The sequence below is a fragment of the Macaca thibetana genome, chromosome 16 (assembly GCF_024542745.1).
Source record: "Macaca thibetana thibetana isolate TM-01 chromosome 16, ASM2454274v1, whole genome shotgun sequence".
Lineage (NCBI taxonomy): Eukaryota > Metazoa > Chordata > Mammalia > Primates > Cercopithecidae > Macaca > Macaca thibetana.
Window position 1 is genome coordinate 4,907,869 of NC_065593.1, and position 27,617 is coordinate 4,935,485.

The 27,617-nt window shown below is 38.4% G+C and overlaps 3 protein-coding genes and 1 non-coding gene across 15 annotated transcripts in view; 1 reads left to right on the forward strand and 3 right to left on the reverse strand.

Annotated features, from left to right (window-relative positions):
* Nucleotides 1–4,696, reverse strand: part of ZSWIM7 (zinc finger SWIM-type containing 7) — a 145,411-nt gene extending 140,715 nt beyond the window's left edge. The window contains exon 1 of the mRNA XM_050763495.1: nucleotides 4,692–4,696. The gene's annotated coding sequence lies outside the window, so the exon portion shown is untranslated. The remainder of the gene's footprint in view (nucleotides 1–4,691) is intronic.
* The window catches only part of PIGL (phosphatidylinositol glycan anchor biosynthesis class L), a 679,575-nt gene that overhangs the window by 457,043 nt on the left and 194,915 nt on the right, over nucleotides 1–27,617 (forward strand). The gene's annotated exons all lie outside the window — the stretch shown is intronic.
* The window catches only part of NCOR1 (nuclear receptor corepressor 1), a 188,758-nt gene that overhangs the window by 86,407 nt on the left and 74,734 nt on the right, over nucleotides 1–27,617 (reverse strand). For 6 of the 12 annotated variants that reach the window (XM_050763367.1, XM_050763369.1, XM_050763370.1 and 3 more), the window contains 7 exons: nucleotides 23,251–23,429; nucleotides 22,404–22,458; nucleotides 21,559–21,660; nucleotides 10,865–10,992; nucleotides 5,600–5,817; nucleotides 3,904–3,966; nucleotides 2,386–2,525 (listed from right to left, as the gene is read on the reverse strand). In XM_050763367.1, coding sequence (XP_050619324.1) covers nucleotides 2,386–2,525; nucleotides 3,904–3,966; nucleotides 5,600–5,817; nucleotides 10,865–10,992; nucleotides 21,559–21,660; nucleotides 22,404–22,458; nucleotides 23,251–23,429 — 885 coding nt within the window. The remainder of the gene's footprint in view (nucleotides 1–2,385; nucleotides 2,526–3,903; nucleotides 3,967–5,599; nucleotides 5,818–10,864; nucleotides 10,993–21,558; nucleotides 21,661–22,403; nucleotides 22,459–23,250; nucleotides 23,430–27,617) is intronic. The other 6 variants (XM_050763372.1, XM_050763376.1, XM_050763371.1 and 3 more) reach the window with 2 other exon arrangements.
* On the reverse strand, nucleotides 22,015–22,117 carry LOC126940003 (U6 spliceosomal RNA). Its single transcript, XR_007720536.1, has one exon. It is a non-coding gene; the product is annotated as a U6 spliceosomal RNA (small nuclear RNA).

Sequence of the window (27,617 nt, forward strand, 5' to 3'; positions counted from 1 at the left end):
TGAATGCCTTAAACAGCACCCAAGTCACCTCTAGAATGCTTTGCTGCTTAGAAATGTCTTCCACCAGATACTCTAAATCATCTCTCACAAGTTCAAAGTTCTGCAAATCTCTAGGGCAGGGACAAAATGCTGCCAGTCTCTGCTAAAACATAAGAAGAGTCACCTTTGCTCCAATTCCCAACAAGTTCCTCATTTCCATCTGAGGTGATATCACCTTGGCCTGGACCTTATTTTCATGTCACTATCAGTATTTTTGTCAAAGCCATTCAACAAGTCTCTAGGAAATTCCAAACATTTCCAAATTTTCCTGTCTTCTTCTGAGCCCTCCAAACTGTTCCAACCTCTGCCTGTTACCCAGTTTCAAAGTTGCTTGTACATTTTCAGGTATCTTTTCAGCAATGCCCTACTCTACTGGTACCAATTTATTGTATTAGTCCATTTTTACACTGCTTATAAAGACATATCCAAGACTTGGAAGAAAAAGAGGCTTAAAGGGCTGACAGTTCCACATGACTGGGAAGGCCTCACAATCATGGCAGAAAGCAAGGAGGAGCAAGTAACATCTCACATGGATAGGGCAGGCAAAAAAAGAGCTTGTGTGGGGAAATTCCTCTTTATAAAACCATCAGATCTCCTGAGACTTATTCACTATCACGAGAACAGCATGAGAAAAAAACCTGCCCCATGACTCAGTTATCTGTCACTGAGTCCCTCCCACAACACACAGTAATTGTGAGAGTTACAATTAATGATGAGATTTGGGTGGCAACACAGTCAAACCAAATCACATTATGACATCATGAAATGGCCATTTGAAAAGTACTGAGTTAAAGCAAGTTTTTGTAATTTGGATACATTTCATCACACAATAACAACTATCACATTTGCTATTATTACCACTGATCTCATCAGAAAATCTGTAATGAGAAGGTGTAAAGCTCATGGTTAGAGAAACTTATTTCCAAAATTCTCATTTTTTGCTTGAAAACTCCAAATTTTAAAGTGGCGACAAATACTATCAGTTATTTTATTTGCAAGACAGCCTCATTCATTAATTTTCAAGAAAATGTCTCCCAAAATCCCAGTCTGAAAACATAGTTTGTCTGTCATTCTTTCAATCTAAAATGACATTCCATGAAAAAGGGGAGACTAGTGCAACTTAGAACTCAAACAATTGCCAAAGTGCTTTTCCTTGAGAGAACCATCATATTCTGGTATAGAGCAGAAGAACTTTATGTTTACTTCCCATTACATGACACGAAGTATAAAAAGACGTAGTCAAGGGGCAAGATTTAATAAAACTAACTTTCACTGCGTCATCAAGGACATTCTTAAGTGACATTTTAAGAAAAAACTGCAAATGCTCAGAGATGAAAAATACATTGAGTATTAGCATCGTTTGGTTCCCTGCCAAGATTTATGCTAAGGCATCAGCAATTTTATCTACCACTGCTTTGACACCATAAATGCAAACATCATATACTGAAAAAAAGTAAATAACATTTGATTGATATTTTTATGAAAATAGCCGTGACCTCATGGAATCATCAAAAAAGCTCTATGGTCTTTGACAACCACTACACTGGAACTTTCTTATTAAGGAATTTCCAATAATGTTATACTCCCTGGTTTTTAATATTTATACCATGGAATCTTCTCTCTGAAAAAATGTCTAATATACCAAATCAATTCACTCGATATTATCAACAGACCTCCAACTAAAGTTTTCAATTCAACCTCCAAAAAGTTTATATTTTTCAAATCCGGCCTACAGTAATTCAAGAGTATTTAATTCCCTTTACTACAAACAGAAACTTCCAAGGAGGAAAGATAAGTTGGGGCAGGTCACGATGGGCCTTGTTTCGACTGTTAGGAATACAAATAGAAACTTTACTCCTTGAGCAATAAATAGAGAAACAGCTAGCCTGTACTAAAAATTTAGCATACCTTTTACATGTAAGTGCAGTAAATAAAAATGTAAGATACAAAAAGGTTTCTCTTATAACCAATCTCTGAAGCTCAGGAAAAAACATCAAGGCCAGACGCAGTGGCTCACACCTGTAATCCCAGCACTTTAGGAGGCTGAGGCAGGTGGATCACCTGAGGTCTGGAGTTCAAGACCAGCCTGGCCAACATGGTGAAACACTGTCTCTACTAAAACTACAAAAATTAGCCGGGCATGGTGGTGGGTGCCTGCAGTCCCAGCTACTCGGGAGGCTGAGGCAGGAAATTGCTTGAACCCAGGAGGAAGAGTTTACAGTGAGCCAAGATTGCACTGCTGTACTCTAGCCTAGGTGACAGAGTGAGACTCCATCTCAAACAACAACAACAACACTCTAAGTAAAAAACAATAAGTAAAAGATTCACCACCCCTGATATACTCACTTTCTGTTTATGCTGCTGTAAGAGGTTGTCAAGATTGTGTCGCCTTTTATAGTTAAAATAGAAGTTTTTACATTGAGCTTCACTTTTTGTTCCCACCATTTTAGCAATTGCTGCCCAGTTACGACCATGTTCTACCAGACCTGCATTTTAAAAACAGACCAAATGTTAATTGAACAGTCACCTGATCAAGCAAACAAGAGAAATAATAAATTAACTTAATCATTGTATTCACAACCATTGACACTAGAAGTGTGCTTTCAATTACTTACATATACTTTGATACTTATAAAAATACTTATTGAAACAAAACTCATTTACAGTTCTATATTTTTTCCCCTCAAATTTAAAATATGCTCATTAATAGAAGGGCTAAACCTTGTCCTTCCCATGTATCTCCCACAGGGCTAGGACAACGTTAGACACATTAGTAATAGCTCAAATACTTGCAAACTAAATGATTAGGTATATCTAGATCTCTGGACACAATATATCAAGCCAATAAGGTAATCATATATAAATGAACACAATTTAAAGATATATATATGACTCCACTTATAATCCATATTTGTCCTCAGTCAATTCACAATCAAGCAATGCCATCAGAAAAATACTAGCCAATTAAAAACAATCCTATGGTAATACAATGCATTACAGAAACCAGTGCAATTTAACACTTCTCTAATCTATATATACATACACATATATATATGCACACACATAAACACACACATATGTGCAAAGAATATGTATCTATGCATTTGTATACATATATACGGGAAGATACAAAAAAAATCTGAAATGTGTCACTCAAATGTCAAGCTATTTACAATAATTTATCTTTACAACTACAAGGTAAATATTTAACCACCAAAAAATTAGCTAATCTTTCTCAATATTACCAATTATTTATCCTATTAGAAATTTTAGTTCAATTTCAAATTATAGTACATTAACAAGCAACAACAGAAAAGCACAAGGTCCATAAAGTGCCAGAGTAAGAGGAAGGCCACAAAGCTATGAAAGTGGCAGAGACAGGACTCAAACCTGTGTTGGCCTGATTACAAACTTCATGCTCTTTCCTCTGAATCACAGAGCAATTTGCTAGTGGTTTATAATTAAATGACTTACCAAATGCAAACTGACAAAAGTATTTACCATCCTATAAATATAACTTTTAATTAACAGAAACATAAGACTTTATATCAACATTCATTCCAAAACAATTTCAATAGCATATAGTCATAACTACTCTAAAAAAGTGAAAATGACCTACTTGTTCTTTAATTAAATGACATTCAAAATAAAACTGTAGAGAGAATCTTAAATCGTTCAAAACTGGGCATCTTAAACAAGGCACACTGGGGGTACTTTACTGGGTACTATACTACCAAAAAAGAACTCTTAAAGTCACTTCTGACTCCTGTTTGCCTTTTAAAAAAATTAGTTCCATCTCACTCATTACTAATAACCCTAAAAAACAAAACAAAAACCTCAGAAACCAGAACTACTACAATTTACCTTTTTTAGCAACTTCCATTTCTTCTTCTGTCCATCGAGAGGTCTCCACAGGCTCTGTAGAAACTAAAATAAAGAGAGAACCCAATCAGGCAGAGAAAAACAAAGTTAAATCCTTCATTCAAACCAATCATATAATTATATAATCTGTTTATCTGACATAAAAGACTATGTAAAAGTATTTGGTGAAAGAAACTGCAGAAATAGGATAGGATAGTATCAACCTCTCCTCCACCAAACTAAAAGAAACAAGTCAACACTTCAATATTACGATCTTTTTCAATGTTCTTAAAAGTTCTCTCCATGTCTACATTTTTTAAACGTTTTTAGCTTTTTTTTTTTTTTTTTTTTTTTTGGAGAAGTTCCACCTCACCCAGTAGCTTCCCACTTAGTGATCTCCACCTCTCCTCTCCTGCAGTGTCAAAGGAAGAAGCAACCCACCTCCTTCCTGTCCAAGTACAATTCCCTCTCCACTCCTCTAAGCCTCCATCTTGTCCTAACTCCTGAAGACCCCTCAGTTCATCCCCGAGTGTCTGACATCCAGTGGGTAAAGATGGATCATAAACTGAATATGTTCTCTTTTGCTTCAGAAAAAAACAAAACAAAAAAAAACTCCTGAGAACATCAGGCCTGAGATGAGCTCCTGTCACATTCCCTTTCCCAATTTGTAAGTACCACTATTCACCCAGTCACTTAAAGTACTAATAGCCTCCTTAGACTGATGACTAACTTTTGAATCATGCCTCCCATTTACCACTCACATCCAATGACATACATCAACTCTGAATCCATCCCCTCCTTACTTGGGCCACTGCATATATGCCAGGCCCTCTGCCTCCAGCCTTTATTTTGTCTAACCTGACCTCCACAATTGCTACCAGTTATCTTTCTAAGACACAAATCTAATCACAGCATTCCTCTATTTAAAAACCTGTGCAAGTTCCCCACTTCATAATCAAAGCAAAATACATCTCAAACAAGGCCCATCGTGACCTGCCCCAGCCTATCTTTCCTCCTCCTATCTAGTTAGTGCCCCTATCTCATTCTTGCCATTCCCTAAACTGCATTTTCTTTCATACTTCATGTTACAGTAACATTGGTACCTCTGAATCATTAACAGTGGTACTCTATCATTAATCTAGCCTTTTTATAAACTAATAAGACAATACTTAGAGAAAGATGCTTGAACTATTAGATCCAGTATTCCCTTGCGTAGGAATTTATTCCATGAAAAATAATTTAACGTAAACAAAATACTATGTGAATAAAGATTTTTTTATTATAGTGCTATATACATTTTAAAAGCAGGGAAGAGGACAGACAACCTAATCATTCAGAAATAAGAGAATGGTTAAAGAAGTCATGCCTGAATATTACACAGCCATTAAAAAATAAAAATGGAAATTACTTAGAAATTAGAAATTATGATATATACCAAGTTAAGATATCAGAAGACACAGTAACATGCTGACTAGCTAACAACGAAATAAAAAAGAAAAACAGCTGTATTGGAGTGGCAAGACTGCGGGTGATGCTCTTTTTCAAAAAACTTTGATATTGAAGTTAAAAAAATTTAAAGATCACACTTCAGGATTATTTCTAGGTTGTCAATATTAAAAGTCCCTCCAACCCTATCCTAGCGGTGAAACAGAATCCCAAACAAAATTATGGCCTGTTTATGCCAATCTCTTCCACTCACTGGGTTCTGGTGGCGGTGGCAGAGGTGGTGGGGGCTCTTCAGTGGCCGCTGCAGCTGCAGCACTAGCAGCTGCAGCTTCGTTTGTCATGGACCTGGTGATCCGGCCCTTACGGCGGCCCTGACTGTTGGCAGTCTTTCGCCCCCGGGGTGTGGCTTGCTCTCTTTCCTCAGTTTCTTCTGCTGTACCATCCATCTTGTCCTTTTCCTTGGTATTTTCTCTGGACATAAAAGTAAATGAAAACTTGTGTGATTCAAAAGTATACATCCATCAAAGAAGGTTTTAGTTTTGAATATTATCTAAATAGAAACTGAATGAAACTACCTAATCTCTCAGTTACTTTAAAAAAAAAAAAATTCTGCCATACCATAATTTTTAAGAGTTTTGACCAGCTAAAATTAAGACATTTTATAAGACCTGTTTTACATGTTAATGGACTTAAAATTTAAACACATTTCAAACCAACTGATTTAGAAACCAGAACTACATGAGAAAGCAACAAATGACATCAGAAAAGCCCTAGACCTCCAATCCAGAGGCAAGAGCCTACACCAAAAGGCAGAAATTCTAGGGTTTTATTTGCCTTTGGTCTAGGTTGCCTCATGCATGAAATGAAGAAGCTAAAATAGATGATCTTCATGATAGATATTTTTTCTATAGTAACAATCCACAATATTGTGTTATAAAACCAGACTCAATGCTCTAAATCATGTCTGATACTAATTATGTACAAATTGGGCAGTAATGGTTAATGCTTAGGAAACAGCCTCTGGAGCCAGGCTGCCTGGGTTTGTACCACAGTTGTCATTTACTAGCCATGTGATCACCTTGGACAAGCTGCCTCGCCTCCATGGGCCTCAGTTTCCTCATCTGTACAATGAGAAAAAGAGTTTATTTCATGGGACTGTTGCCAGGACTGAAGGAGTTAAATAAAGTACCCAGAACAGTGCCTGGAACACAGTCAGCATCAAATAACAATTGGCTATTATTCAAGCTAAAATTCCCTCAGGATATAAAGTGCTTACCATCGTCTCAGGCATGTAGAAAAACGGTAGTTCCTGTTAATAGCAACAGTACTACATGTAATACTGGAAGACCATTCTCTGTACTACTTACCTCCCATGGTTGTTATATTTAAGAAAACATACTCAATGTACATTTTCGCAAATGAATGGATAGATGACAATACTCAAAGACTTAATTATTCTTGCTTAATGGAAGATGTTGATTTTTTTTTCAAAAATAATTCTCTCCCCTTCAGTCCTAAATTGAAGTTACTGCATAGCCCTCTTTCCCTTTACTTACTTATTCCCTTATAAAGCTGGCTTCTATTCTGCAGCCTCCTGTTAAAAGATGTTTTCTCAAAAGTCACCAATGACTTGCAAACGGCAAAATCAAATGACCTCTTCTCAATTTTCCCCACAAGTCTTTCTGTCACAACTGACGCTGCAGTTAATTCTTCTTTTTATATCACTTTAAACTTAGCTTTTGAAATATCCCTGCTGCTATTCTGGCTTTCCTACTGGGGACAGACCTTTCTCCTCTCATTCCTTTCTTCTGGGTTTCTGATTTTTGTTTTTGAGAAAGTGTCTCACTCTATCACCCAGGCTGAAGAGCAATGGCGTGAACACAGCTCACTGCAGCCTCGATCTCTTGGGCTCAGGGGAGCCTCCCACCTCAGCTTCCGGAGTAGCTGGGACTACAGACACATGCCACCATACCTGGTTAATTTTTGCATTTTTTGTAGAGACAGGGTGTCACCATGTTGCTCAGGGTGGTCATGAATTCCTGTGCTAAAGCGATTCTCCCACCTTGGCTGGGATTACGGGAGTGAGCCACTGTGCCGGGCTCCTCTCATCCTTTCATACAGGGATTTCCCAAGGCTCTCCCCTAGAGCCTTAGAGCTATGTGAGGTTACCCATTCTCATACGTTCTACTGGGAAGACTCCAATCTCTATCTTTGGACACACACCAACTCCAAAGACTCAGGCTTGTCTTCCCAACTACCTGCTGGAAGGGCCACCTGGATTTCCCATCAACAGAAACTGAACATATCCAAAATCAGATTCATCCTCACCTCTGCTCCTTGCTCCAAGTCATTCTCTAATCATTTGTTGTTAACACTCCTACCATGTTCATCATCATTCAGGTTTACAGATTTGATATCATCCTTTGCTCTCTCCTTTTTCCCATACTTCCTGCATGTGATCTAATGCCAAGTTTTGGTTATTTCATCTCAGAAATGCCTCTCTCACTAATTCTACCATCTCTATTTCTACTATCACTACACTTATTCAACACGTTAGTATCCCAATCCTGGCCTTTCATACTGGCCTCCCTGATTCATATCTCTAGTCTATTCATTTCTACCTTGCCAATGAATCAATATTCTAGCAGGATAGCTTTGGCAATAAACCACTCCATCCATTCTAATCCCTTTCTAACTATTCCCAAACAGACGCACTGCACAGCCTCCTGAATGAAGTCTAACATGTTTGGCTTTCATGAAAGCTCTACATAATTTAACTCCAATCCACCTTCCACTTCTCTTCTTGATGCACACTATGTTAAGTCTAATGAAATCATTATCTGTCACTAGCTATTCATGTGATTCCCTCTACCTTATGCACATTAACCACTAGCATCTGCATAATGTCCTCCAAATTATCCAGAGAGAAGTAGCCTCGACCTCTTCTTAATCTGCCAAAGCACTTAACTGGTTGTCTGCTGACTTCTTACTGCCAGGCTTTTATTTCTTAAAGTAATACTTGTACTTTACCTAGTTTTCCCCTACTAAATCATGAACTACCTGGGAATAGTATACATCTTACATATTTTCACATTCTCCCTAAGACCTAGCTCACACAGATAATAAATGAAAGCTTGTTAAATAGTTTAGAAATTTTAACAAAAAAATAAAATCAAGATATGACAGAGTTCTATGTGAGAAGAACCACTGGTTACATGGCCCAAAATATGTTTAACCTAAATTAAAAGAAAAAAATATATTCCCTTATAGGTATCTTCCTAAGGTATAAAATTACAATGAGAGGAATATCTGTCTCTTTTAAAACCATGGCAAGTGACTAGCTACTTTAGCTTCCACAAAACTAGGTAAATCTTAAATAGTTCCACAAGGACTAAAGAAATAACATAATAAATATTAAAAAGGAACAAACTACTGATACATTCAATAACCTAAGTGAATCTCAAAGGCATTCATGCTAAGTAAAAGAAGCCATACATACTGCATGATTTCATTTTTATGTAATTCTAGAGAAAGCAAAACAGGTATGTGACTGCCAGAGGCTGGAAATGAGGAAAGAGAAACTGACTGCAAAGGAGCATACAGGAACTGTTTGGGGTGATGGAAACATTCTACATCACAATTGTGATAATAGTGACACAAGTGCATATGCTTGTCAAAACACATCAATGTATACATTTCAAAATGGTGAATTTTGTTCCATGTAAATTACAAAGCTAGTTCTTGGGGAAAAAAGAAACCAAACCAACTGTCATGCCGCCACACCTACCACACCCCTGTATATACACAAAAGCATCAAAAATAACTCTCTGAGTGGCAGAATCATAGGTTAATTTTCATTATATTTTTCTTTCTTTTCCTGTTTTTCTATAATGCACTTTTATAACCAAGAAAACAGCAATAACAACAACAAACAAACCCAAAACTCCATTTTATATGACAAAGTCAATAAAGCTGGAATCTAAAATTTAAAAAGTCTTCCTTTCTTAGCATTTTTACTATCTAATATATACTACCTGAGACTCAAAAACAGAACCTGAGGAATCTTCCAAATCAAAGATTAAATGACATTCAATATATCCTGGGGGAAAGTATTTATTACTATAACCCATTCCTTCTGAAAAGCAGTAATAACTCATGACTTGCAAATAAGTTCATTAAGTCAAAAGTTACATTTACTATAATATTCTATTCCTTAATCACATCAACTTAATCATGTAACTATTAGATGTTTCTAAAATTTCGGCCAGGTATGGTGGCTCATGCCTGTAATCCCAGCACTTTGGGAGGTTGAAGCGGGTGGATCACCTGAGGTCAGGAGTTCAAGATCAGCCTGGGCAAAAATGGTGAAACCCCATCTCTACTAAAAACACAAAATTAGCAGGACGTGGTGATGCGCACCTGTAATCCCACCTACTTGCGAGGCCAAGGCACAAGAATCACTTGAACTTGGGAGGCAGAGGTTGCAGTGAGCCGAGATCACGCCACTGCACTCCAGCCTAGGCGATAGAGTGAGATTGTCGCAAAAATAAGTAAATAAAATAAAATTTCAGCAGATTAAATTTCATTATTTAAAAATTACTAGGCTGGGCACAGTGGCTCATGTCTGTAATCCCAGCACTTTGGGAGGCCAAGGCTGGCAGATCACGAGATCAGGAGATAGAGATCACCCTGGCTAATGGTGAAATCCCATCTCTACGGGCGGATCACGAGCTCAGGAGATCGAGACCATCCTGGCTAACACAGTGAAACCCCGTCTCTACTAAAAATACAAAAAGTGAGCCGGGCGAGGTGGCAGGCGCCTGTAGTCTCAGCTACTCAGGAGGCTAAGGCAGGAGAATGGTGTGAACCCGGGAGGCGGAGCTTGCAGTAAGCTGAGATCCGGCCACTGCACTCCAGCCTGGGCGACAGAGCGAGACTCCGTCTCAAAAAAAAAAGAAAAAAGAAATCCCGTCTCTACTAAAAATATAAAAAATTAGCTGGGTGCGGTGGCGGGTGCCTGTAGTCCCAGTTACTTGAAAGGCTGAGGCAGGAGAATGGCATGAACCTGGGAGGTGGAGCTTGCAATGAGCCGAGATCATGCCACTGCACTCCAGCCAGGGCAAGAGAGCGTGATGCTGTCACAAAAAAAAAAAAAAAACTATAATTTTGCAGCAACTTGGATACAACTAAAGGTTATCACCTTAAGTGAAATAACTCAGAAACAGAAGGTCAACTATCACATGTTCTCACTTATAAGCGGGAGCTAAATAATGTGGACACATGGATATAGAAAGTGGAATAATAGACACTGGAGATTCAAACAGGTGAGAGGGTATGAGGGGGTGGGTGAGGTATAATGGGTATAATGTACACTGTTTAGGCAATGGTACACTAAAAGCACAGACTTCACTACTATGCAATATATCCATGTGACAATTGTACTTGTACTCCGTAAATCTACAAAACTAAAAATAAAAATAAACATTTAACTTATTATATAACTAATTATTTAACTCACTTGGAGTCTTCTTTTTCATCTTTTTCTTCTTCATCTTTCTTTTCTTCTTCTTTTTTTTCTGTTTTTTCTGCTTTCTCCTCTTCTTTTTCTTCTACTTTTTCTTCTTGCGAGGGTCGGGCAATTTGCTGCTAGAATCAACCATCATTTGTAAAATTCAAAGGCAACAGAAATAGCTCCTTATAGTGTGATAAATTATGTCTATCCAAAAAAATTTTAAATGATTGTTAGTCATTTACAATGTAACTGGTGATCATGTGTTAAAAACCAGTCTAGAGGTTTATAATGTATTCTATATGTACTGTTTAAAGGGTCTTACACAGACACAAATGCTCATAGCATCTGGACCCATGAGAAAGTAAATATGTTAAGATTCTACTTGGAAATCTGGGGTTGGTTCCCTTTTTTGGCAACCTCCACATCTAATCTGTCACTCAAGCATTTCAATTCTACCTTAAAATTTGCTAACCATATATAATTTATCATGTTTTAGATACTTAATATGTTTCCAATTTTTTCATCACTATCTATAATGCTATAAGAAACATCTTTATGCGTTTATACTTTTGAGCTATAGTCTACTTAATGGAACAGTAAACAGCTATTGTCATTACTAAGACTGAAGTAATTCGGAAAAATACTAAAGATATAATAAGGTGAAAAGAAGTAAAATGCTTAAATATTTCTAAGTTGAGCAGTCAGATTAGGAACCCTTTTATCTCTGATGTCTCATTTGCAAAACCTGTGACTCTAAAAGAAAAAAGTGAAACTAAGGGTGCACTGAATGCTACTGTAGTCCCATATCAGGAGTTTCTCTTTCTGTGGTTTCAGTTACCTGGAGTCAACTGCAGTATGAAAATGGGTGACTGAAGTACAGTATATATGAAAAAAGACCACACTCATGTAACTTCTATTACAGTATATTGCTATAATAGCTCTATTTTATTATTTATTTGTTACTGTTAATTCCTTACTGTGCCTAATATACAAATCAAAGTTTATCATAGGGGGGTGTGTGTGTGTGTGTGTGTGTGTATAAGTGTATGTATATATACATATACGTGTGTGTATATATGTGTGGAAATATATATATAAAATAGTATATTAAGGTTCGGTACTATCTGCGGTTTCAAGAATCCACTGGGAGTGTTGGAACATATCCCCTGTGAATAAAGGGGAACTGCTGTATTTTGTTTAAGAGACAACATCTCACTCTGTCACCCAGGCTACAGTACAGTGGTGTGATCTTAGCTTACTGCAGCCTCAAACTCCAAGGCTCATGCAATCCTCCCACCTCAGCCTCTCAGGTAGCTGGGGCTACAGGTCTCAAACTCCTGACCTCAAGTGATTCTCCCACCTCAGTCTCCCCTGAGTGCTGGGATTACACGCACGAGCCATTGTGACTGGCCTGCATTTTTATTTAATTCAGAAATCAAGACTGTATAACCAAATTAAAACAGAACTTCAACACATCTTTACAGCACAGCAGGCTGGCCCGTGCACACCTCCCTCCAATCCAAATCATGCCACATCATCTTCGCTGTTCTGGACTCACCTAAACACACCCAGCACTTGCACAGCTTTCTACCCTTCCCTTGCCTGGTAAAGTCCCACATAATCTCTACAATTCAGATCAAAATGCAGTATCTCCTGTGAAGCCTCTCTTGATTTCCACAGAGGAACTCTGGGCCCATGTCCTTCCCTCTCCACCACAGCCCACACCTGCTTGTAGCACTGTTACTAGGCAGCTTAGTGCCTGCTTATCAGCATCCGTCTGGCTCTCTGTGCCTTATCATCTCATCAAGAACAAGAATCCAATCTTACTTCTCTAAGCAGCCCCAGCTCCCAGGAGAGTGTCTGGACCATGATGATAGGTGTATGCGTATGTTGGATAAAACAAAAATCAAATTCCTTTATTCTGGTTATCTGAAAAGTTTTTACCTTCCAATCCCGACTGTTCATTCTGATTCAGGCTAATGTCAATCTTGCCTCATAGTAACTCTACCTGTCCTCTTACCTGTTTTCACCAGAAAACATGGAAGTAACTCATTAATTTTAAGAAAAATTTCCCTTAATAGTGCTCCAAAGTCTTCTACCTATTTATCAAAACCAACACTTAGCTTTTTCCTTAAGATAACGAAGGCCTTATTCGCCTTCCCAAAAGAAGTCCCACCCACATTATGCCTCCTTCTAATCCAAGGGGGAAGGAATATTCGCCTCCCCAAAAGAAGTCCCACCCACATTATGCCTCCTTCTAATCCAAGGGGGAAGGAAAGAAGAAAATGAATCCCTCTTGGTCCACTTCCAGAACACTGCTGAACTGTGATATTTTAAAAATAATTCCTTTTTCACGTTTCATAAAATCTCCCTATGTCGACATTCTCTTTTGGTGTTATGGAATGACTTCTTAAATATTCCCTAGAATATATAAGTGATTGCATCACATGGCTCATTATGCCTTGACATTATTTTTCAGATTTCAAAATGCATGTCAATGGCTTTTTTAACACTCACCATTCAATCAACATAACATCTAACCGTTAAAATACTTTTAGGTCATGTCCATTAAACTCCCTACATGCAAAATCACAACTGCCTCATCAGCAGTGGGCACTGCTTTGCCTCCTAGATCCTAAAATCAGAAAGTCTTCTCTCCAACTACAACCACCCATCGCACGCCTTCATTGTGACTGATCCTGCTTTGTCCTCATCGTGACCTTCAAACCCTTAGTCTATCAAATTTTCACAGTCCAGTGAGAACTGTACCTACTATTGTACTTGCTAATTTCAATACCATGATTCCTTCACTTGCTTTATCTGACCTTACTAACTTCTCACCCTGGCTAACTGCCAGTCTCTCTTTCTTCTGGGTATTTATTGCTAGAGAAAACTGATCAATCACGGAGATTTTAAAATTTAAACTTTCAAACCATGAGTAGGTCTGCTTTATAACTGGGCAAGTTTTATTCTGCTCGGACTCCCTGGGACACTACAGTGGTCACAAGACCTGTTTAAATGCTAATAACCTAACCCTGCAACCAATGTAGCATCCATGTGTCACTCTGAACCAGTAAGATGGCACAGGAAGGACAAATCATGTCTTCTGCCTAGCAAGTGAGCTGTGTAACCCAGAAAATGGTTTATAGCCTAAAGATACGATAAGGACATGTCAACTCAGCAGAAGGTAAGGAAAGAGATTCAGTATCCCCTTAGACTTGGGTAACACATGCTAATCTTATTTCCCCAATACTTTTCTGCTTCTAATGCCAATCAGAGCTTCAAAGTAATCTCACACATTCCCTGCTGTCTAAAATCCAGCCAACAAATAACTTCACTCCCCTTTCCCTGGTGCTAGAGAAAAAGAAACAACTGCAGCACCTGCTTAAACCAATCAGTGTAAAGAAGGCAACAGCTCCTGGCTCTGCAGAAAGTGTGGAAACAATCCAAAGAAATGGACAGAGTTGCTGGATTAGAGTTTAGAGAAGTATTTGGCACCTGTCCAGCAGAACTTCTCACCACTCTGTATACTGACCAGGCAGTGGTGAGCGGAGAGGAAGTGCAGTCAGCAGCAACTGAAGGACCTCACCTTTGTGCAATATGCATAAAGACCTATCAAAACAACTGCCACTGACATTCAAGAGAGTAAGGAATTACCTCCAATTTAAACAAGAGATGCTTGGAACTACTACTTTTGTTTCAGGCAAATCTGTAAAGAGAAGTGCCAATCAATCCACATAGGATGAAGGTTACAAGTTACATCCCTCAACTCTGCAGGGTGGCTGGAGCAAAAGAGGTCCACCCCTTCAAAAGAAACCCTTCTAAAAGTTCCCTATACTGACACAAATATTCTCAATGGCTCGTTGTCCAGGTTTTTCCTTTTCCCCCCTTCTTTAAACCCAATACTTGAGAGTCAATAAAACAAGTTTAATTCTATCAGGATGTTAATACAACATGAAACACTTCGGTCAAATAACAAGCTATTCACTATGAATGAATATTCTAGAACACATATAAAACAAAATGAAAATTCAAAGAAAAAAGTAAAAGTTAAGTGTATTTCTTTTATTTTTATTTTATTTTATTTTTATTGTGAGACAGGGTCTTACTATGTCACCCAGGCTGGAGTGCAGTGGTGCAATCTCGGCTCACTGCAACCTATGCCTCCCAGGCTCAAATGATCCTCCCACCTCAGCCTCCTGAGTAGCTGGGACTACCATCGCACACCACCACACCTGGCTAATTTTTTTGTATTTTTTGTAGAGATGAGGTTTCACCGTGTTGCCCAGGCTGGTCTCAAATTCCTAGGCTCAAGCAATATCCCCACCTCAGCCTCCCAAAGTGCTGGGATTATAGGCATAAGCCACTGCACCTGGATTTTGTTTTTTTTCTTTAAAGACAGGATCTTGTTCTGTTGCCCAGGCTGGAGTACAGTGGCACAATCACGGATCACCACAGCCTCAATTCCCAGCCTCAAGCAATGTTCCCACCTCAGCCTCCTGAATAGCTGGGATTACACTATAGTGCATGCCAATATGCCATGCTAATTTTTTAATTTTTTGGTAGAAAATCAAATTTTTCAATTTTTTAACTTTTTGTATAAATTTTTAAATTTTTTTGTCCAGGCTGGTCTCAAAAATCCCAGGCTCAAGCAATCCTCCTCCCTCAGCCTCTCAAACTGCTGAGATTACTGGTGTAAGCCACCATGCTTGACCTGGTAAGTGTATTTCAACATAACTTAAGAACAGAATTCAGTTTCATCTGGGTCCTCTTTGGCAAGATCAAATAATAGTTTATGCTGAGATTCATTACTACTATATATAAATGAATATCTAATTATATATATATATGCTAATTATATTTGTGAAAATGTTCACATTTTTAGAAAACAGAAAGACAAGTTCCCACTCAGCAGAAAATAAGTTGCCAAAAAACTAAATTACTAAATTTAATAACAAGCAGCAATTGTAAATAAAAATTTACAAGAGGAAGAAAATGAAATACCATTTCACCACTGGACAGTATTTTCTTTAAAAATATACTTCAGGAAATAAACAGAAAATATCTTAAGCCTATCTTATCAAAACATATTAACAATTAGTGTTCCTAAGCCAACTGAATTTCAGACTAACTTCCTGAAGAGTGAAAGCTGTCAATCACCAAAAAACAAGACTATGGCGATGGCAATGAAGATAACAGTGGCTACCATTTATTGAGCACTCTCTGTGCCCGACTCTGCACTCCAGGTACTTTACACACATACCCAGTTCTCATTAACCATGCAACCGAAGTATTATTGTCCCCCCGCTTCTCATGAATGTGGAAACCAAGGCTCACCAAGTGAAAAGACCCACCTAGAGTCACATAGCTACAAAGGGGTAGAGCACTCTGGAGTCTAAAGCTCTTGCTGGTATAATAAACTTTTTAACTTGTCTGAAACATTCTTTCGATCTAGTGACTAGCTAACAGTTTAGTCAGAAATTCCTCCAATTTCAAAATTGCTATATTTACCTAAGTATATGCTTCTGAATACCTTTAGAGAATAAAAACATGTTGGTATAAAGGGGAAAATGGTGTTAGCATAAAAAGAAGGGCACGAATTCCTGTAAAAGTAATCAAGCATTTGGAAATGAAGAATATGGTTTCTAACATGACTTGCTTTACCGCAGGTAACTAGCGGTAAATTCTACCCGCACAGTGACAGACTTACCAGATGGCAATTTATGTTGGAAAAATGCAGCATTTACTAGGGGGACGAAATTCTTACTGCTAGCAAGAACAATGTACATAGAATCAAACTATTACGTAGGGCATAATCCTAGATCCCAAATAATAACATTCAACAGTGGTTTTTGGCTTCTAATCTCTAATATGTATTCACTACTTCAACAAAAACATATAGAGAACCACACTCACTCTCCATGGAATGGTAACAAGCTGAACTATAAAAATGGGTTGGGGCAGACTCTTATCAGAATTTGGAGAGAGGAGTTAAAATTCCTGCCAATAATCACCTCTGAACACAATTTTAACAAAAATATAAATATCTGTCTCATTTTCCTATGAGTCTAAGATTAAAACTCATTTTCAGAGTAAATACTACACAAGCTTCCCTATGGCAACAGGTTTAAAAAAATCAAACTTTGCGAACTTAGAATCTATCAATAGCAAACTATACATTTTTTTTTTCTGAGATAGAGTCTTGCTCTGGGATTCTAGGCATGAGCCACCAAGTCCAGCCTGGCTTTTCTTGCTTTCCTTCCTTCCTTCTTTTCCCTCCTTCCTTCCCTCCTTCCGTTCCTCCTCCTTCTTCTTTTTTCCCTCCCTCCTTTCCTTCCTTCCTTTTCTTTCTCTCTCTTCTCTCTTTTTTCTTTATTTTCCAGATGGGGGTGTCTTGCTCTGTCACCCTAGGTGGGAGTGCAGTGGCATGATCTAGGCTTGCTACAACCTCTGCCTCCCAGGTTCAAGTGATTTTTCGTCCTGAGCCTCCAGAATAGCTGAGATGATAGGTGTGCACCACCACTCCAGGCTAATTTTTGCATTTTCAGTAGAGACAGGGTTTCAGCATGTTGCCCAGGCTGGTCTCGAATTCCTGACTTTAAGTGATCCACCCGCCCTGGACTCCCAAAGTGTTGGGATTACAAGCATGAGCCATCGCACCCAGCCACAAACTATACATTTATCCGCTGAATAAAAACTACTTCCTATAAAAAGGAGGCTGGGAGTAGAGGATAGGTAATCAAACTCATATTGACAGGATCAAGCATAAACTTCAGCAGAACTCTAAAAAATCTTTAAGGAAACATGCCATAATGGCTGTGAGATTAGCTGAGCTAAACCTTCCTAACTGGAGCTTGGTTACATAGCAGAGAAGCAAAGCGATTTTCAAATTATCTGGATCTCTGTCTCCACCAGGGTAAAATCAAGAAAGGTGATACATAAATTTTGAAAATCTTAACCTTGCAACTCAATTCTGTTTTTAAAAAGAAGTATTTCTAAACTTTTTTCTATATAGCAAATTTTCTATCTTTAACCTGGAACTTTTTCCTACACTCCAGACTTAGACTACCCACTTTACTTGGACATCTCATTTGGATGTCTGCTTAGACACCTAATAGCTATTTCAAATTCAGCCACGTCCAGATTTCCCCTCAAAACCTGCTCCTCCTTCATTCACGTCTATCACAGCAAATGGCAAGTCCACAGGTCAAAACTTGTTTTCCTTGATTATTGTCCTTCCCTCATCCCCACAATCAATCCATCAGCAAAATCTCGTGGTTTTACCTTCAAAAGTACATCCGGAAACTAATCCGTTCTCCCCACCTCCTCACTGTAGCGTAGTCCAAGCCAATGGGATTACTAAAACAAACTCCTAACTGGTCTCTCTGCTTCTTCTCTTGTCTCCTTACAAACTATTCTCAACAGAGCAACCAGAGTAATCATGTCACAACTGAAATCTGGCATCACTCTTTTCCTCAAAACCCAGTGGCTTCTTCTCTTACCTGCTATTAGCTCTAAAGGCATTCAACTTTACACAGAGAGCCCTTAAACTAACACCACCTAATTTCTGAAAAGCTGCCCCTCTATTTTGACACAAATAAATGGAATAAGTATACAAACAATTAAGAAACGATAAATTTGGTGGCGTGAGATGATGCTCTAAATTCATCATTTAACTCACACCTCTCCCAAATACCCAGTGAAACAACCAGAGAAATGTAAAACTGGAGGAAAAATCTTCAAAATAATAACTTAAAAGCCAATGAGGGCAGGGCTAGCCTACTAGAAGTGCTGACCAACCCAAAACTGAGCCTACTTGGAGGTAAGCAACCTAAGGCTCAGGTCAAGGTGAGGGTGTACGTGGCAAGCCTTAGATCTGCAAATACATTCTGAGACAGGTACTTTGAAACATGCGACAAGAATGTATGGAAGAGAACACCGACACGGCTGGATCTTAACAAGGATCAGTGTGCCACAGACAGGAGTGAAACCGGTCGCAGACAACTTCAGGACAGAAACGACTGTTTCAGAATAACAGACATCCCTGCCCCACAGAACTTCCTCCTAGAGCTCTCTCCTCTATCATCATGGGCAACTGGCTGCTAATCTGGCAAAGGTTAAGGTACACTGGATAAGTATCACCTTATCCCCTCACATTAATGTAGGACTGAACATGTTAAACAGTAACATACATAATTTCTAAAAATAAAGTTATGAATACTATTTGGTAATTAGGAAAAAAACTGTTAAAAATGTGCAGTTGAAGCCAGGCATGGTGGCTCACACCTGTAATCCCAGCACTTTGGGAGGCTGAGGGGGGCGGATCACGAGGTCAGGAGATCGAGACCATCGTGGGTAACACAGTGAAATCCTGTTTCTACTAAAAATACAAAAAATTAGCCAGATGTGGTGGCAGGTGCCGGTAGTCCCAGCTACTCAGGAGGCTAAGGCAAGAGAATGGCATGAACCTGGGAGGCGGAGCTTGCAGAGAGCCGAGATCACGCCAATGTGCTCCAGCCTGGGTGACAGAGCGAGACTACGTTTCGAAAAAAAAAAAAATTGCAGCTGAAACTTGTTTAAAACATAGATGGTCCCTATGATCTCTAGCTAAAAGGACCTTGATTCCACATTCATTAGGGGAAGCAGGAAGTATTACAGGACCTTGATTCCACATTCTTTAGGGGAAGCAGGAAGAAAAGCCCTGGCAATATTCTTCTCTCTGATGGAATAGTGCTTCCTATCTCACTGTCAACACTCAATTTATTCCTTTTCTGTCAGTACATCTTTATGAAGCTTGGCAAGTATCCATTCTTTGTCTTACGGTACTGCACCCATCAGTGTACAAGTATGCCCTTTACCCTCCCTTCCCTGATCCTCATTAGCCCTGCCGACCCATTTCATTATTCCACTTTATATACAAATTTTAAAAACAAGGTTGCACTTGTACTAATGCCACTTCCTCACCTTCTATATCTTCTTCAACTCTGTGTAACCGTGTTTCTGCCCCCTCACTAATCCACTGAAAATCCATGTCTAAGGCACCTTGGCTTACTCAACCTCTAGCAGCATTTTACACAGTTGACTCATGAAACATTCTATACTTTTTAAAATAAGAAATACTGTTTCCAAAGAACATGTAATCACATCATGTGGGGTGGCGGTGTTCTGTGGGAAATAATGACCCAGAAAACATAAAAAGGTTATAGCTGTGCATACTGAGAACTGGGTCAATAACCTATATCTGGTAATCAGGGGGTATCAAACGAAGAAAGGGAGTTAAGACCCCACCCCAATAAAAGGGTGGCTGAGTGGGAACGCCCGAAGAGATTTAATAATGCTAACGAATAGTTGCAATGTCGGAGCTCATGTATGCAAGTCCTTATTGTAATATCTATCTGGGTGTGGACAGCAAAAGCCTCCATATTAGCTGTGATGATGGCAGTAGCACAGCAGCCTCTCTGGTAAGCACCCGTGAGCGATGGCAGCTGCTGATCAGTTGTTTTGGGGAAAATCATTTTGAAATTACTGAATTACAAATATGAAAACTAACCTTTTCAGTTTTGTACTTGTGGAAAACTACCTTTAGTAAAAGTGTCTTTTTTATTTTTTGGAGACAGGGGTCTTGCTCTGTCACTCAGGCTGGAGTGCAATGGCACAATCACGGCTCACTGCAGCCTTGACTTTCCAAGCTCAAGCCATCCTCCCACTTCAGCCTCCCACGTATTTAGGACTACAGGCATGCGCCATCACGCCCGGCTAATTTTTTCTATTATTTTGTAAAAGACGGGATGGGTCTCGCTATGTTGCCTAGGCTGGTCTTGAACTCCTGGGCTCAGGTGATGCTCTGGCCCTCACCTCCCAAAGTGCTGGGATTACAGGCGTGAGTCACCACACCAGGCAGAAAAAGTGCTTTTTTAGAAATTAAACTATCTAGGCTGGGTGCAGTGGCTCATGTCTGTAAACCCAGCACCTTGGGAGACCGAGGCAAGTGGATCACGGAGGTCAGGAGATAGAGACCATCCTGGCCAACATGGTGAAATCCCATCTCTACTAAAAATACAAAAATTAGCCAGACATGGTGGCAGGCACCTGTAGTCCCAGCTACTCGGGAGGCTGAGGCAGGAGAATCGCTTGATCCCAGGAGGCAGAGGTTGCAGTAAGCCAAGATAGCACCACTGCACTCCAGCCTACCTAGGCGATAGAGCAAGACTCTGTTTCAGAAAAAAAAAAGAAATTAAATTATCTAAACTCCACAAATGAAGTTAATATGAAACAAAATCAGGTTCCAGGATTTGTAAAAAATCCCTAACCAAGGTACCATGTTGTATCTCTCTCCCTTACTCTACCTGACCCCTCCTCAGATAAACAGACTGGCTAAAGATAGTGTATTAAAAGTATTAACGGTTTCATATTTAATTACATGATTATTGCTGACACTGAAATGCATGACTCAGATGACAGAAAGGTATAAAACTTTTCTAATTTTATCACACTAGAAACTTAAAATATATTTGAAATACAAGATACAATACATTAAATATATATATATAAAACTTCAAAATAATTACAACATCCTCATTAATTTAACAGAAACATCAATGTTCAAACTACACACTAAGGGCAGGACTTCTGTTGTAACATTTTTTGCTTGCCTATTTCCTCCAATCCTGAAATAGCTTCCATACAGTAAGAAAACACACCTGGTTTCTGCCTCTCCGTTTCCCATAATTCCTTCTGACTAGAGCTTTATAGTTCTCATTTTTCTTGGTTAAATAGTAATATAAAACACAATCAGGAACACTCTGTAAGAAACAAAACAATTATTTTTGAGGATCCAATGAAATAAAATTTTTTTTTAATTAAATATTACTTTCAAGGAAAATCTCTGGTATTCTCAAAGTACAAATTAAAGAAAAACAACAAGATACTTTGCTAGCATTTTAAGGCATATCTAGGCTCTAAAACTATTTACATTATCTACTATTATAACAGACAGTTACAGTTGTTAATCCAAATTATGTGAAAGATACCAGGAACTATCAGAAACATTCAAATATTTTCTTATTAACAAGTAAATTCCCTTTCTGCTTACATATATGTAAATTTTTAAAATGTCTTTAAATATTTTGTTCAAAAACATTAAAATCAATTTTATATTAAATATGGAATGATTCACAAATTTGCTTGTCATCCTTGCGCACGGGCCATGCTAATCTCTTCTTCGCCAATTTTAGTATTATGTGCTGCTGAAGCGAGCACAAGACTCGTATTTTAATAAGAAATTTAATGAGGCTCTAAAAGCATTGTAATCTATGTGTTTTTAGGGAAATAAAAATCAGGTCATCTTTCATTAACCATTTAGTTCTGTGTTCTGTGTTAAGATTTCTGTTATAATTATAATTATCACTACATTAATCACATGAGACTCTTCGCAGTCTTTTTAAAATCGGTTCTAGTTAACTACTTATGTGTGTTAGAGCACAAGAATTTCAAAGTAACAAACATCACAAACCTACAAACATTCCCAATGCAAACCATGTCTTACCTTCCTCTCCAAGTACGATGCAATTAGTCCAAAGTTTTTTGGATGCTGGATAAACCTGAGTGAAACGAAAACAAAAACACACTTGCACACAAACATTTCAGCAACTAAAAAAGAAAACTTGGGAAAAGAAATACTATGTATAGGCCGGGCGTGGTGGCTCACGCCTGTAATCCCATCACTTTGGGAGGCCAAAGCAGGTGGATCACTTGAGGTCAGGAGTTCAAGACCAGCCTGACCAACATGGCAGAACCCCATCTCTACTAAAAATACAAAAATTAGCCGGGGATGGTGGCACATGCCTGTAGTCCCACCTACTCGGGAAGCTGAGGCAGGAGAATCGCTTGAACCCAGGAGGCAGAGGTTGCAGTGAGCCGAGATCACAACACTGGACTCCAGCTAAAGCGACAGAGCGAGACTCCGTCTCAAAAAAAACAGAAAAGAAATACTATGTATAGGGCTTTCTAACTGCCAATCTGAGGAACAACTGTAGAATCACTGGAGACTTTTAAAGGGCACAGATTTCTGGGCACCACACACCAGGAAATTATTGGTCTATGGTAATACACAGAAATCTGTACTTTATAAAAGCTCCCCAAAAGTTCAGACAGCACCCAAGTTTGGGAACCACTCTTAACATGACTTCATAACCCCAGTTCTTATCTGTTACCTCTCTTCCCACCTATAAACTTACAGGAAGATCAATATTCTCTACTTTTCACAGTATTGATTCAAACACCAAAATGAGACCAAGTTTTTGTGAAAACAGTTCAATTTACAAGTAAATGCCAAATACTTTTTACTAACTTATGTAGACGTCTATTAGAGAATAATTTAAAATATAAATTACTTGTCCTTAAAGATCTCCTTTTCATGGTCAGTCCAAACATTCATAAACTGCCTATCTTTATAAACTTTCATAGGGTCCTCCATAAGCCCATTCATGTTAATGAACTTGACTCGTCTTTGTTCTGCATCAAACATCATAGGTGGAATCACAGAGAGCTGCCGCATTTGTTTCTCATTATTCTGGAAAAAAAATACAACTTACTTAGAATAAAACATAAACTAGAAATTTAAGGAGGGCCATGGACCAATGCTCTTAATATACACTAAAAAACCATGTGTGCAGTTTAAAAACAACAGCAGTGTATACCACAGCATCTAACATACGATAATTACTCATGTCTAATAAATATTCACTGTATGAATTACAGAGGCAGAGAATATCCATATCACTTTTTAAATAATCTAATCCTTTGAGAAGAATTATTTTCTTAAACTAAGCTGATCCTTAACATAATAAAATTTTAGACCTGGAAGATAAAAAGTAATGTCAAGTTCCTTACGGAGCATTTAATTATCATATTAGTCTCATTTTTAAAAATCTCAACATCATTTTAGAGAACAACTTTTACCGTCATATTAGAGAATAAATAGAAAAAAAACAGGCATCAAAATTTAAGTCAGTGATTTTAAATTACACTCACTTTACTATTAAATGCTTCTTGCTAATTTTACATCATCCTTCCATTGAAAATTTAAGGTTGTTATTCTTAGAAATGAAACTTGTTTCAACTAAAACGTTGTTACACGTGTAGAACTTATTTTTCGCAAAGTTTAACTGAGGAAATTTGTAAGTACAAACTTCTATTTAAAAACTTTTACCCAAATTACAAGTATTTACCCAAGTATAAGAAAAGGTATTTCCCTAAAAATTATCCTCATAAAAGTGGATACTGCCTAATAGTCAAGTCCTTACACAGTCTCTAATTTCCTGGGACACTCTCAATCAGTTTGAACATATAGTGTTTAGATTGAAATTACACATTAGATTGAAATTACCTCAATACATAAACTAATTTTAGATGCTTACAGATGTTTCCTCATGGAATCAGTCAAAGAGCCAATAAAGAAATTTAGGCCGGGCACGGTGGCTCAAGCCTGTAATCCCAGCACTTTGGGAGGCCAAACGGGCGGATCACGAGGTCAGGAGATCGAGACCATCCTGGCTAACACGGTGAAACCCCGTCTCTACTTAAAAAATACAAAAAACTAGCTGGGCGAGATGGCGGGCGCCTGTAGTCCCAGCTACTCGGGAGGCTGAGGCAGGAGAATGGTGTAAACCCAGGAGGTGGAGCTTGCAGTGAGCTGAGATCCGGCCACTGCACTCCAGCCTGAACGACAGAGCGAGACTCCGTCTCAAAAAAAAAAAAAAAAAAAAAGAAATTTAACAGAGATTTACTTACCATTGTAAAAATAATGGCTACATATTCCAAGGGCTGAATGTCATTTCAATCATATACTTTAGAGGTAATTTTAAAAGCAATATAGAGTAAGTGGTTATGTTTTAAAGCTCTTGAATATACTGCTACAAAACAAATGAAAAATTGCTAGGCACAGTGGCTCACGATTGTAATCCCAGTACTTTTGGAGGACAAGGCAGGAGGACTGCTTGAGCCCAGGAGTCCAAGACTAAGCTAGGCAGTATAGTGAGACCCCATCTCTACAAAATAATTTTTTTAAATTAGCTAAGTGAGAGGCTGGGTGGGGTGGCTCACACCTGTAATCCCACCCCTTTGGGAGGCCAAGGCAGGTGGATCACCTGAGGTCAGGAGTTTGAGACCAGCTTGGCCAACATGGTGAAACCCTGTTTCTACTAAATACACAAAAATTAGCTGGGTGTGTTGGCATGCGCTTGTAGTCCCAGCTACTTGGGAGGCTGAGGGAGTAGAATCACTTGAACCTGAGATGCAGAGGTATGCAGTGAGCCAAGATCATGCCACTGCACTCCAGTCTGGCTGACAGAGCAAGACGTTATCTCAAACAAACAAACAAACAAACAAACAAAAAGTTAGCTGGACATAGTGGTGTACCAGTAGTCCCAGCTATTCAGAAGACTGAGGTGGGAGGATCACTTGAGCCCAAGAGGTGGAGGATGCAGCAAGCCATGGTCACACCATTGCACTCCAGCCTGGGTGACAGAGTAAGACCCTATCTCCTATCTCAAAAAAAAAAAACAGAGAAAGAGAAAAAGGAAGAAGAAGAGGAAAAAAGAGGAGAGGAGAGGGGAAAAAGAAAAAGAAAAACCCACTTGTCCTGATGTTATGCAATATTATGTGCAATATGTATTTAGGGCTTGAGATAAAATTTAGCAAGGATAACATCATCAATGTATTCCAAAAGAAGTATATCTCCGGGAATCTGGACACAGTGAAGCTGGTGTGCTCTGGAACACTGATAACTCAAAGGTGTCTCTAGAAATGGCTAAAATCCTGAAATCACATAACAATGCACTGAAAAGCTTGAGTGTGGGATATACCTCTGTGACTAAATATTGTAATTGCCCCTAAAGGGTTATGTATTTCAATGCACCAAAAATCACCTTGGAATCCTCTCTTTGGGAAAAGAGAATATCAGAAATAAGAAAGGAAAGAAAAACCACCTGTAAAAGTCTATTTTGATCAGTGTAAGAACAATCTGAGAAGTAATATGGATCAAGGAACTCTGAGATATAGCTTATATAGTTCTCTACCTCCTCCAGGGCTAGTTTAACTAGAATTCTGAAACACAGTAAGTTATAAGAACATACTATATACTTTTATTTAGTTATGAATGCAAAACAGGGTATCATAATCAAATACTGATAGAACCCTATAACATATATCAACACAAAGACAAACTCTGTACAAACAGGCTATTTTTTCATCCTAGAGGAAAACTTACTGCAAGTAATTTTTCATGAGATCAAGCAACTTGATGGTTTAATTCACCACTGTATTCCCAATGCTTAAAGGAAAGTTTGGCACATAATGGGTTATAAATATTTGTTGAAAGAATAGACTTGATTGAATATAGATATGGAAAAGAACACACAGTTCCAGAGTCAGACTGCCTAGGTTGAGTGTCTGGCTCCACTATTTATTAATTTGTGACCTTGGGCAAATTATTTAACTTGCAGCTGGGCTTTAGTTTCCTAACTTGCAAAACAGCCATTAATTATAGCCTCCACTGGCCGGGCGTGGTGGCTCAAGCCTGTAATCCCAGCACTTTGGGAGGCTGAGACGGGCGGATCACGAGGTCAGGAGATCGAGACCAACCTGGCTAACATGGTGAAACCCTGTCTCTACTAAAAAATACAAAAAATTAGCCGGGCGTGGTGGCGGGTGCCTGTAGTCCCAGTCACTTAGGAGGCTGAGGCAGGAGAATGGCGTAAACCCGGGAGGCGGAGCTTGCAGTGAGCTGAGATCCGGCCATTGCACTCCAGCCCGGGCAACAGAGCAAGACTCCGTCTCAAAAAAAAAAAAAAAAAAATTATAGCCTCCACTTCACAGAATTTTCATAGTTTAAATAATACATATGAGGTGCTTATCACAATTGGCAATTTTAAGTAGTAACTACCCCTCAAACTCCCCCTCCTCAAAAAACCAGATATAGTTAGTCCACCACAACCTAAACCAACAATATCCATAGAAAGAGGAGAAAAAAAACTGGCTAGGTTAAGTAGTAGTAAAGGGTAGAGAAGAGGAATTCATGACACTGCTTTTTACTTCTAAATGTGCTAAGCAGTATATAAGCAGGAATTTGACTTATCTATATTATTTCTAAATTATTTAACATTTCAGATTAAATCCACTTTACTCCACTTAATTTTGCAAATCAAGTATTAGCTGTATATTTAAGTCTTCAAAAAATATATTTATTTACACTTAACATTTATTTTGAAGTATAAAGCATTGTAAAAAATATCTTTGATCATTACTTAAGGCCACTACTTCAAATAAACAAGACTCTCAGAATTTTGAGATGAGGTTTAAGAAAAGCCATATAGTAACAAACCTGCACGTTGTGCACATGTACCCTAGAACTTAAAGTATAATAAAAAAGAAAAAAAAAAAAAGAAAAGCCATATAATAAAATCAAAACTAGCAAAACTCAGTCAATACTAGATGGCTTTTGGAACAATCTTGAGAGTCTGAACACGGCTAAGAAGACTCAATGTTAGAAATGGAAATTTATTCTTATTCTGCATTTATTTTTATTAATATCCAATTAAACATTAGGCACCAGGAACTCAAAGATAGCCTGACCCAAAGGTTTATAATAACTGCACTCATGAAGACAACACTTTAGCTGATCATAAATATTTATTGAACAGAAACACAATAGAAATAAATGTAAACTGACACTAACTAGACATTGAGTTCTGTTTTGGGA